Genomic DNA, 12,854 nt, shown 5'->3' on the forward strand with positions numbered 1-12,854 from the left:
TGAGGAGAATATATATTCTGCAGCTTTGGGGTGAAATGTCCTGTAAAAGTCATTTAAACCCATCTGATCTAGTGTGTAATTTAGAGTCACTCTTTCCTTGTTGATTTTTTGTCTGGAAGATCTATCCACTAAAGTCATTGGGGTGTTAAATTCCCCTAGTATGACTATATTGCTGTCAATCTCTCCCTTAAAATCCTCTAGAAGTTTTTCTTTTCTTTTCAGCCTGTGTGAGTCTTTTGTTTTGAGGTAGGGCTCCTGTTGACTGCATGTATTTGGTTTTTGTTTTCATATCCATTCAGCTACCCTGTGTCTTTTGAATATAAAAATCCATTAATATTTAAGGTTATTATTGGTAGGTACTTATCTATTGCCATTTTATTTCTTTATGCCTATATTTCTCATTCTCTCTATTCCAACTTCTTATTACAACAATCCCTTTAACATTTCTTACAATGCTGATTGGGTTGTGATTAACTCCTTTAGCCTTTTTTTTGGGGGGGAGCTCTTTATATCACCGTCTATTCTGATTGATAGCCTTGCTGGATAGAGTAGTCTTGCTTTCAGATCCTTGCTTTACATTACCTTGAATACTTGATGACATTCCCTTCTGGCCTGTAGAGTTTCTGATGAGAAATCCACTGACAACCTTATGGGAGCTCCTTTGTAGGTAACAGATTGCTTTTCTCTTGCTGCCTTTAAGATTCACTGTCTTGAATTTTTGGCATATTAATTATGATGTGTCTGGGCATGTGCCTCTTTGGGTTCTTCTTGCTTGGGATTCTCTATGCCTCCTGAATTTGTGTGACTTTTTTCTTCACCGGGTTATGGATGTTTTCTGCCATTATTTCTTCAAACAGGTTCTCTAACCCTTGCTTACCTTTGACCTCTTCTGGCACTACTATGATGGAAATATTGTTATGTTTCATATTGTCCCACAGCTCCCTTAAACGGTCCTCCTGTTTTTTAATTGTGTTTTCTTTTTGGTTCTCTGATTGAATGGGTTTTTGTACCCTGTCTTCTAATTTGCTGAAGTGATCCTCAGCTTCCCCTAATCAACTGTTTATTCCTTCCAGTGTTTACTTTTATTTCTATGTCATTTTTAATTTCCTTCATAGTTTCCATTTCTTTTCTCGTGCTGTTGAGCATCCTTATGATCAGCATTCTGAACTCCGTATCTGATAGGTTGCTTATCTCCATTTCAGTTAGCTCTTTTTCTGGAGACTTCTCTTGTTCTTTCATTTGAGGCTTGTTTTTTTATCTCCCCATTTTGGCAGCCTGTTTGGGTTTGTTTCTTCATATTAGGTTGATTTGCTGGGACTCCCAGTCTCTTGCATGGTCTCTGGGCAGGCCAACATCAGACACTGTTTGTGACTTGCCTTTAGTACCCTGTTTGAAGTTTTCCGCACTCCACAGCTTGTGGTTCCCTCTGCTGGGCTGCTATGTTTGGACAGGACCAAGATGTTCACCAAGGTCTGCTTTTCCAAGCCCTTGGTCCAGAAGCAAATCAGGAAAAGACTCAAAGGCTGATTGAGACTGCTTATTATTCAGTCTCTTAATGAGTCTTATGCTGTAGAAACTGCACAGGGTGGAGTGAAAGGTTTTCCAACAGGGTGGATGAGTTGCTTCCCCGCCCCAGGCAAAAGTTGCTTGGACAGTAAATGTCTGCTTGAGAAAGATGTCCTCTTCAGTATGGGGTAATGATTCAGCACAGGAACCCAGATGGCTTCCCTCTGAGCTTTATCCCCTGAGCCAGAAGCTCTGGGTTCTCCTTACATAGCTCTAGTCCCCTCTGCTGGAGCCCAAGTTGAGTGGCTATACATGAAACTTTGTGCATTGGCCCTTTAAGAGGGTGCCTGCATTTTCAGCTGTCACTCCCTAATAGATAGAAACCCTATTGCTTTTCACAGCCATACGTTATGTGGGCACCTTTCTCAGTTCTGGTGTTCTGGGCTGGGAAGCCCAACTTGGGGTTTAGACTCCAGAGTCCTCAGTGGGAACCTCCCACAACTGAGATATCCCTCCAGAACTTCAGCTGCTGCCTGTAGGGGCCCAGCTATCCCCTCTCGCCCCTCTGCACTTCCTCTCTGGTCTGTATGTGGTCTCTACTTTTTCTCCTTGGTTATGAGTGTCCTCTTCAGGTAGTCTTCAGTTGATTATTCAGGATGTTTTTTTCTGTATTTTATTTGTAATTCCAGTTTGGTCCCGAGAGAATGTCACTGTAGCTTCCACTCAGTCTGCCACTATTTTGGAATCTAACAGATATTTCTTAAATGAATAAATCAAGTTCATCTTTAATTAGTTATTAAAATTGTAATCACCTTTACTGAAGGAAGTTTTATGTGATAGATGGATATTTATGACTTACAAAAAATTACAGTCTATATGAATAGTGTGTTAAGATGTTCATATCTTGATAGTTATGTAGAGATAGATACAGAGGGATGGATGTAAAATAAAGGGATAAAAAAATGTCTATCTTAAATTTGCGTATGGCTCTTGTGTTAAATATTTAAATATTTACTTAATAATTCAAAATACTGCCCGGCCGGGCTTGGCTCAGTGGTTGAGCGTCAACCTAGGATCCTGGCGATCAAGGTTCGATTCCCGGTCAGGGCACATGCCTGGGTTGAGGGCTAGCCGATCAGTGACTCTCATCATTGATGTTTCTATCTCTGTCTCTCCCTCTCCTTTCCTCTCTCTGAAATCAATAAAGACATATTTAAAAAAAAATTAAAAAATAATAATTCAAAATACTGTAAAAATGCCATAGAAAGAAAATACTTTTTCACAAAAACCCATTCAGCATATTAAAACATTGTTCTTGATTATGTCTTTTTCAATCATATTGTCTAAATGTATATCATTAGTCTTTTTTTCAGGTCATAACTAAAATGTTAATTCAAAAAACATAAATACATGCACTTGGAAATGATGTGAAATATTTACTGCTCAAGTTTGAACTTCCCTATCACTCTGAAGACACCCATCTAAGATGAGATAATTCACATTAATCAAATACAGCATGTAATCCCCATTCTATATGGTTAAGGCTAATGTGCCATGGGCTATGCATATACAGGGGTGGGCAAAAGTAGGCTTACAGTTTACATGGAAAAATATATAACACAAGAATAAATAATAATATAAGAATAAACTGTGTTTTACATACTCACAACTATAAACCTACTTTTGCCCACCCTTGTATGTTCTTTGGCTAATCTCTTCACCTTCTTTCTGTTCCCCAGGCCATATACTTCCTTCTCTTTTAGAAATCCTCCAGTGGGAGACATGACTAAAAGGATTGGTAGGAAACACCATTCATAATAGAGAAATAGTATTTGATGATGTTTTTAAAATTTTGGTTATGCTTATATTAATATGATTTTTCTAGCTGGTGCTTTGAGCCAGATCTCACTGGGGAGTGTGCCATTGCTCTTTACAGTCCTGGAGGTTTTGTCTATTAGGCTGTTTAGTGGCAAGTAGCTTTTAAAGCCTTTTAGGACACTTTGCTCATATAAAGCCTAATGAATGTTTGTATAAAGCATTATTTAAAAAGTGTGTGTTTCTCAGTGTAAACGTTGGGGTCATACTTGTTTTGTGAGTGTACAGGTCTTTATTTGTGTGCTCATTACTACTTTTGCAGCTGCTGGGTTTTCTAGTAAACGTGCCCTGGGAACTTTTATGGATAGAAGTGGAAGCTTTATTTTTTTCTTTTCAAATACAAGCGCATGCACGTTAAGTGTGTACCTAACCTACCCATACACAAATAGTAATAGCTGTTGGCCTTTTCTCTGCAAAACTGGAAAGGACTGTTTGTACTTTGAATGGCAGTGGTTGTGCAGTTAATTTCACAGCTGTAACCAGAAAGTGAATGACCTTGGTAGTACAACAGCCACAAAGTTGGTTTAGATTAGAACTTCTTCTTCCCCTTCCTCTCTCTCCTCTTGAAGTGGGGCCCTTGTGTTCTTGCAGTGTTAACTGTTTCCTGATTTCACCTCCAATACTGATTTCATGAGCAACAGTTGGAAGAGAGATGAGATACTGAAAAGTAAATATTGGCATTGGATTCTTTAGCATACAGAAAATGGGCTTTTTCTGCAGAACGAAATTTCTTAATCCCATGCCCTGACCTAAAGTCATACATCATAAAAGGGTCACATGAGTTTATTTTAAGGATGTTTTTAAAAATTCACATCTGAATGAAATTTAACAACCAGGGCAATTGAAAAGAATATCTTCATAGGTAGTTAGAGTTGCTTTTACGTTTCAAACAAGACGTTAAGACTCCAGATGGGCCACATATTCTTTACTCTTCGCAATAAGTAAGAGATGGCGCCTTTGTGTTGGGGGCCTTCCCAGTAGCTCTTGGGCCTGATCAGCTCTGGGTCAGGCCCCTCCATATCATGATGGGGTTCCAGAGATGAACCAGCAAACCAATGATCCTTTCTGCTGAAGCAAATATAAACAAAATGTGTGGAGTATTATTACTCAGTTACCACAGTCTCTCTCATCCTTTCTCCACATATATTACACATTAACACAAGAACCTTAGCACTGCGATTCTGTGGAAGTGAGATTCCCATGGTAGCTCTAAGGAAAAACTACTATTTTAGAGAAGGGTTAAAATGCCCTGTTAGAGAGGGGTTAAAAATGTGGATTGAAGTCATTAAACAATAAAATCGAACCTTTTATCTTTAAGTGTTCAGTGGCTGAGCCATCCAGCCTCTTACCATCTTTCTTATAATTCTTCAATTTTTTTCTTCTTTTGTATTTGAAAACAGGTCTCTTCAATATTGTAGTCAACTCTATTTACCCTTCCAATATAAATGACTTTGCAGCAGTCCAAATTATGCTGCTGTGTTTATTCTACATTAAGTTATCCATCATAGCCCCTACCTTCCTACCCCCTACCACACAGAATTTCTAAAGTGATTTTAAAACACATTATAGGTTTGTCACATATGCTATTTTATTTGGGTCTTATCTCTTTGACTTGACTCTTAATGACTTTGAAATGCCTGTGTGCATAGTAGGGTTGAATAAATGTTTAATTATTTTCTACAATATGAACTTGTAAGTGTGCCCATTTATATATCATTCCAGGAATTAAATATGAATTTTATTTACAGATTGAGCAAAAGGATTTCTGTACAAATGTTGAACTCCTGTCAGTTCCTTGGTTGGAAAAAAATAATGTTTTTTGTAAAAGTGAAACATGATTATAGATTTCAAAGTTTTATGTATTGATATCAGTTAATATATAACTTTTCAGATACAAATAATTATTTTCTTTTTTGGAAATTTAAATGGGATGTATAGAAAGTACTCAGTGAAAACTTGCTGAATTAATGAATGATGTAGTATATGGATTTTATGACATTTATTTTAGTTGCTTAGCATCTTTCTACTTATACCCCAAATTTTAACCAAATTGGGGAAAATCGTTAAGATTCCAAGATAGAAATCTCCAAGGTAAATGAGATGTTACTGTGCTTTTAACTGCGATATAAAGAAACAAGGCCTAGTTTGCAACATTTGAACACACTTTGCAAAAGGGTATTGATAAAACTTTACCTTTGATTTTTGATAGAGAGGAAAAAAATACATCAAAACTTTCTTAAAGATTCAGAGTTTGGGAATTTGCATTTTAAATCTTTGGATGTAGAAGAACTGGTTCCCATTCAGACAATAAAATTAATCTGTATTTAAGTGATCCATAAGAAAGAATAGAGTGAGCAAAAATGTAAGGGCTTGGGACTGGCCAGCTTGGCTCAGTAGCTGAGCGTTGACCAATGGTCACGGTTCGATTTTCGGTTGTAGGCTTAATCCCCAGTAGGGGGTGTGCAGGAGGCAGCCAGTCAATGACTCTGTCTCATCATTGATGTTTCTATCTATCTCTCCCTTACTCCCTCTGCAATCAATAAAAAACAAACATATTAAAAAAAAAAAATTTAAAGGCTTGGGATAATAAAGCTCTGGTAGACCAAGCTTTAGACTAGACTCAGTCCCTCTTTAGAGGAGACAGAGATTTGTAAAAATTTTCAACAGTATCAATACTTATATTTCTAGGAAGTTATGAAATAAATACATGTACCTTTTAGGAAGATATTTTTAGGACTTCTAAAGGTACAACTTACTTTTTTTAAATTCTCTATAATTAGCAAAATCTGTTGTCAGCTGCTGAAGTGCTGTAGAAACAAGTGAATATAGATACTAGCTTCGTTTATGTAATACTGTTTTACAGACATATTGTCAAATTGTAGTTTTCAGAGGAAAATGTTATTTTTTTTTAAAACTGGAAAAATCTTGTATATTTGGAAAGTAGGAAACATACTTTTAAATAATCCATATGCATATACATTCTCTCACCTAATCCTCTTAACTATCATAATGCAGATCCCCATCTTAGGAATGCAGAAACTGAGATTGGAAAGAGAACATAATTTGTTCAAATTTACTCAGTTAGTCATGGTGAAACCAGGACTCAAAACCAGCCTATAGAACTCTAGAGCTTAGGGCTTTAATGATATTCTCCTTACACTACATCTCACTGGAATTCATAGATCCTCAAAACATGTTTTTCTTTGAAAAACTATTCTGAGTGTGGTAGACACAATAATGGCTTCTGAAGATGTCCATGATGTCTTTTTTTTTTTTTTTTTTTTTACACATATGTTTTTATTGATTTCAGAGAGAGGAAGGGAGAGAGAGATAGAAACCTGGAAACGTTGATGACGAGAGAGAATCATTGATGGGCTGCCTCCTGCCTGCCCCCCACTGAGGATCAAGCCTTCAACCTGGGCATGTGCCCTGACCAGGAATTGAACCATCACCTCCTGATTCATAGGTCCATGCCAACCGGGCAAGATGTCCATATCTTAATCCCTGGAGCCCATGAACATGTTATCTTAGGTTGCAAAATAAATTTTGTGGTTGTGATTAAGTTAAGGATTTTGACATAAGGAGGTTATCCAGGATATTCAGGTGGCCCTGATTAAATCATAAAGGTCCGTATAATGGGGAGGTGGGAGGTGAGGGTCAGAGTGAGTGGAGAAGGTCAAAGTGATGTGGGGCCACAAGCCCAGGATGCCAACAGCCTATAGAAGCTGGAAGAGGCAAGGTGCCTAGAGACTCCAGAGGAACATAGCCTTGCTGACCTGTTTAAGACTCTGGCCTCCAGAGCTGTGAGATAATAAGCATGTATTGTTTTAAGCCACTAAGTTTGTGGTAATTTGTTTTAGCAGCAATGGGACATTAATACATTGTGGAAGCAGTTCAGTCACTCCTCTCAAAATTGAGTGCCTGCTATGTGCCAGGCAGTGTTCCAGGTACCTGGTGTCAGCAGGGAGCAAGACAGACCAGGGCCCAGCTCACCTAGAACTTATATTCGGAGAGTGCCTTGTGCTGCCACGGGAATAAAATTATGAAACAATAGAAAATAACTGGGCTAGGTGCTGCAGAGGGGCTCATTTTGATGGGGAGGGTGGGGGGATGGAGGGAGATTGGTCTCAGGAGGCCTCTTTCTGAGGAAGTGACATTTAAGCTAGGACAAGAATGATAAAAAGGAAGCAGTCATGCCATGCTAAGTTCTGGAAGGACAGACACAGCAAGTACTGGTGTGCAGAGACTCATGAAGCAGAGCTCCTTAGGATAACTCACCACCTCTTAGAGTCACAGAGCAGGAGGTGGTGGCTGGGATCCCCTGCTCCACCACCAGCAGGAAGTCCTCTGGAGGTTCTTCTCATACACATGGGAGGAGGACATCCTTGGTTAGTGCCCAGTCATTGCCCATCCTTTGCTGTTTTCTTACAAATTTGGTAAAGAATTCACAGTCTGCTCTGAGAGCAAGAGGAGCCTTGGTTGTCAAAACCATGCACTGATGCTGTGACAGAGTCAAAATTTTCTTTTCTATTATCGCACTGTAAATAGTCTTTGTAATCTGCAGAACCTTGAGGAGCCAGCAGCAGCACCAGCCCTTCTGGGTTGAGCCCAGGCCTCTGTATGTGTCTCACAGAGGAGAGGGTTTCTGTTGCTGGCTACTTATGAATAAGCAGTGACAGCTGGAAATCACTTGTTCATCATGTGCATTCTCTACCCCTTAGAATCTAATAGTTGACATGGGTTTTGGAGAATGTTTATTCCTGTCGCCTGGTTTTATCAGCAAAACAGCAGCCCAGAAAGGGGACGTTACGTAAATGTGTTGTAAGCTTTTGCATCCCCTTCTTGTGTCCTCTGGAGTCCAAGAGAATGCACCCCAGAACAGGACTTCAGCTGGAATACTGAGCCTGGCTTTTTTTGGTCTTCTCTCCTACATCTTTTTAAAAGTAAAACTACCCTGTTCAGCTACTAACATTTTACTGAGGGCATTTTCTGCCTTGTGAATGTGTTCTTTAATGGTCTTGATTCTTAATTAGGTTCTGACTTTTTCAGCCCTCAAATATTCTGCCTTCTAGAATTAGAATGTAAGTGACCATAGGGGCCCCATCACAAGCCCACCTGATCTCATGGGCTCAGGAAACTGTGGAAAGGTATATGGAGGTTCCTGCAAATTCTGTCACATTGTAAATGTATGTGCAGAGGGGTCTTTTGTTTTTTGTTTTTTTTAATGAATAGAGTAAGGTAGTTACACTTAGTAATACCCATTCACCAAAAGGAAAGGGGTGTGTGTTAAATCACTGTGTTTTTTTGATGAATGGCTTGTACACTGAAAAATAAATTGGACAAACTGGCATAGAGCTCAGTGAACATGAAATCAGCTATTAGAAGAAAGCTTGTGAACAAATTCTGTGGCAGATATGCATCTTTTGATTAATGCCCTATCAATCATCCACACAGCTACCTTCGCTAACTCTTACTGTAATCATTCATAGTTGCTTTTGGAAACACTGGCAGAAACTATAGTGCTGCAGAAACGGAATATTATTACTCATTCCTCCCTAACTTACTGTGAACAATGACTGTTTTCACCATGTTTCTGCTTTCTTTTATTAAAGAAATACAATACAGAATGAAAGAATTCCTCCAAGCCTGGGGAAATTCTCCTAGGGTATTCTTAAGGATATTCAGTCTTAAATGGGCAAACTATTGTAATATGAGGTTCTCTGTACGAATAATAGTAATGTAATCCCGTTGAAGTTGCCTTTTATAGATTGTAATCAAAAAGGCAAAATGTGGAGTCACATTAATGAACAGAGTATATCTTCAGAATTCTTACTGAAAGTTCTTGAAACGGTTTGAATTTTGTTATTGTAATTATTATATTCTCAGTTAATGTGCTTAACAGCAATAGTAATTAATCCACTAAATTGTAAATTTGCATGAATTCTAGCTTTGGTATTACAAGAAATCCTGATTCTCTCTGTGGATTACACAGCAGGATGGGGGAAATATATATATATTTTTCACTGATTATTTTTTAAGAAAGAAATTTTCATAAATGCATTTATAGTTTTTCATGAATTTTTAAGCCATTGGCAAATTCCTCAAGGGCACTTCATTCTATAAGAGGATTTGATTCCTAAACTGTGCTGGCGCAAAAGATAATTTGGCACTGTCTACTAGTCACGAAATCTTTAGGTAATAGTGCAGTTTCCAAACTTACTGTAGCCTGGAAATCCTGTGGCATAATAAAGTAGTGACAGGCATTAGCATGTATAATCAGCTTTAATAGACATTTAATGCTATTTAACTGGAAGAGGGAGCTGTATTCTCCCATTGGAATATTCCTCCATCAAAGTCCATTGATCACCAATTTCACCCACGAGAGGTTAATCTATCAGTTTCTGTAACCAGACGGCACTGATGGAAATCCTTTAGGTGGCATTCTGAATGAACCAAGTGTTCCATCTTTACAAACAAATGAGTGATATGACAGCATGGTGTTCAGAACACATTTAACCAATTGATTTTCTTTCCTCTTGTAATAAGATCTGGAGACATATGAAAGTGCACAGTGTGAGCCAAGATTAAAGGAATTGCTCCATGCACAGGAACATATGGGATTGAGAGCCAATAAAAGAACTATAAAGCTTGTAGTCACCCATTCTCTTTTTTTATATAAAGTTTGTTATTGCAGTAAATAGCTGTTATTGAGCTGATGCCTTTTGTTTCATTTTACTGAATCTTATTTCAGGTCTGTGTATGTGTGCACACACGTGTGTCCTGTCATCTTTCTCTTGGAGATTCTCAAGATGTTTGTCAATTATTGTTTTTACCTTCTAATTTAAACAGACAGACCTGATATAATTTGGGATTGTAAAACTAGGTGTAAAGGTATAAACATGGGGTGCTGCACTAGTCTCTGTGTTCTGTGTAAATGATGGTCTCCTACTCTTTATTTCTCCCATACAGCCCTGCCTTGAGTTTCACCTACCCTTCTGCACCTGTATCTCTCCATGTGCACCAACAAATCTTAAGCCGACAACAGAGTTTAGGCTCGGCCTTTGGACACAGTCCTCCGCTCATCCATCCTGCCCCAACATTTCCAACACAGAGGCCTATTCCTGGGATCCCTACCGTTCTGAACCCTGTCCAGGTCAGCTCTGGCCCTTCTGAGCCCTCCCAGGTGAGAGATAGCTCAATGAGCTGGTTGGTCTTGGTAATCATAAAGAAGAGCTGTGCCACTGTGCCAGCTCTTCATATGCACAGTACCCTGGCATTCTCAGGACTTCCATACCGTATGCAGCCTGTCTTCTGAACCCAGGGCTATCATCTTCAGTTTTGGTTTTATGTCTTTATTGATTTCAGAGAGAGGAAAGGAGAGATAAACATCAGTGATGAGAGAGAGTCATTGATTGGCTGTCTCTTGCACGTCCCTTACTGGGGATCAAGCCCACAACCTGGGAATGTGCCCTGATCGGGAATCGAACGGCAATCTCTTAGATGACAGGTTGATGCTCAACTGCTGAGCCACACCAGCTGGATTCGTCTTCAGTTTTGATGGATATGCTCTGTGTGTGCTCCTCAATAAACAACAGCTTCTTCCACCAGAGTCATTTTATCTTTGGTGGAAATGTGGGCTACTTGATAAGGCTTCATTTTGACCAAGTGCTGTTCATACCCCCTTTCAGTAGAAATGCATTCATAAATGTATTGCTTTCCTTTGGCCATCGTCCACTGGCGCTTAGAATTGTGTGATACTTCACACAAGAATGAAATTGTTCTCATCTCCACACTGATCATGCTCAGAGAAGAATCTGGTGGCTCTAATTAAAGAACTTTTCAAACAGTTCATGTTGGTTTCCTACCCTCCTTGCAGCTTTGTTCTTTTGAATACACTATTAGATCTTGTTAAAGCCCAGGCCCCCAGCTCTATTCTTCTAGCTTTTAAAAACCTAGGAATTTTATACTCACGTGGTAAAAACAAGGAGCTGCCTCATGAATGTATTTTCTGCTACCATTGTGTTGAAGTGTTATCAGAGTCATTGCTCCAGTGCCAAACAAGCCTGCTTCTTTCAAGTTGCATGTTTCTGCAATAGTCCTGCTCATTGATTAAAACCTATTTTTTTTCTCTGTTTCTGCAACTGTGACTGGCAGAACAAGCCCACGAGTGAGTCTGCGGTGAGTAGCACTGGCGATCTGATGCACAACAAGCGATCCAAAATCAAACCTGATGAGGACCTCCCCAGCCCGGGGCCACGGGGTCAGCAGGTGAGGCACCTGGGCTCTGCACTTGACAAAAGGCCAGTTACAGAGTCTGACTCAATTTGTTTCTCTAGTTCAGAAGCAAACACAACAAGTGCAGGAAGCTCTGTGAGGTTTAAACTATGGTTCATTGAGTAAGTGGTTGGGTTGTTACTGACCATTGATGTAACCAGGCTTCAGTCCCTAGCCTCAATCTTGGGCCTCAATTGTCAGCTCTTGGTCCTAAGCCTGAGCTGAGCAGAGCTAGTGATGTTCCCTATACCAGCCATGTTTTTATTCTTATTTTACCACTTCCCACTTGCCAGGACAGCCTGGAACACAGGGAGGGATCAAGGCACAATCAACCTACCTTAAGGCTACTTAGATTCTGGTCCTTTACCCAAGTCCTGAAAGGACTAATTTAGACATTCTACTTAGGTCCTCTGAGCCTTGTTTAAAGATGTGCAGCTTACCATAATACCACCTCCTAGGGTCCCTGTGCCTGGCACAGGAAATAGGTCAATGAATATTAATTCCCAGAAATAGGGGTTGGACAAGAGTTTGGACATCCACAGAATCTGGACCTTGCTATGGCCTGGCTGCTTCAGCCCAAACCTCAAACAGCTGTAGCCCAAATTTTTGTTTTAGCTAGCTCTTTGAAGGTGGAATGAATGGGTGTCACGGATTCTGAAATTCATCCTTTTGCATTTTATTAGTCAACATCCTTTCTGGTTACACCTAAGTGCTTGTGTACAGTTTTTGTCATCTAGCCCCAGGTTAGATCTCAATTCTACACACCTAATTATCTCCCAAAATTCTGGAAATTCTTTGTATTTAAGTTGCTAAAAAGCTGCTTGAAAAGACTAGGAAAGACTATACACCTCCAAGCTTTAGATGCCTTGGTTCTTGGGCAGAGAGTGTATCATTGGATATCAGAAGTTGAACCAAGAAGACATTGTCCCTGTAAAATCTGCAAAGTGCCTCTTAAGAACAGCCTCCAATGGCAAGGAAAACAGAATTATGAGTAATTATTTCACTGGATTCCAAAATATGAGAATAAACAAATTAATACACTGAAAAGGATCTAACCAAAAGCGAAAGACCACTTTTTGGGTAAAAGGTTACTTGACCTAATTTAATTGCTTCTTTTATGGGATGACATTTTAGTTGTGTAGGGTTTTTTTACCTTTGTATCCAAAGATAGCGGAGTTTGGCCTCAACTTCTTATCATC

General features: G+C 39.3%; 1 protein-coding gene across 7 annotated transcripts in view; it reads left to right on the forward strand.

The window, feature by feature from the left end:
• The window catches only part of GLI3 (GLI family zinc finger 3), a 311,030-nt gene that overhangs the window by 219,313 nt on the left and 78,863 nt on the right, over positions 1-12,854 (forward strand). For all 7 annotated transcript variants that reach the window (XM_081147982.1, XM_081147986.1, XM_081147987.1 and 4 more), the window contains 2 exons: positions 10,351-10,564; positions 11,536-11,649. In XM_081147982.1, the coding sequence (XP_081004108.1) occupies positions 10,351-10,564; positions 11,536-11,649 (328 nt within the window). The remainder of the gene's footprint in view (positions 1-10,350; positions 10,565-11,535; positions 11,650-12,854) is intronic.

This window comes from Miniopterus schreibersii (assembly GCF_964146895.1).
Source record: "Miniopterus schreibersii genome assembly, chromosome: 9".
Taxonomy (NCBI): domain Eukaryota; kingdom Metazoa; phylum Chordata; class Mammalia; order Chiroptera; family Miniopteridae; genus Miniopterus; species Miniopterus schreibersii.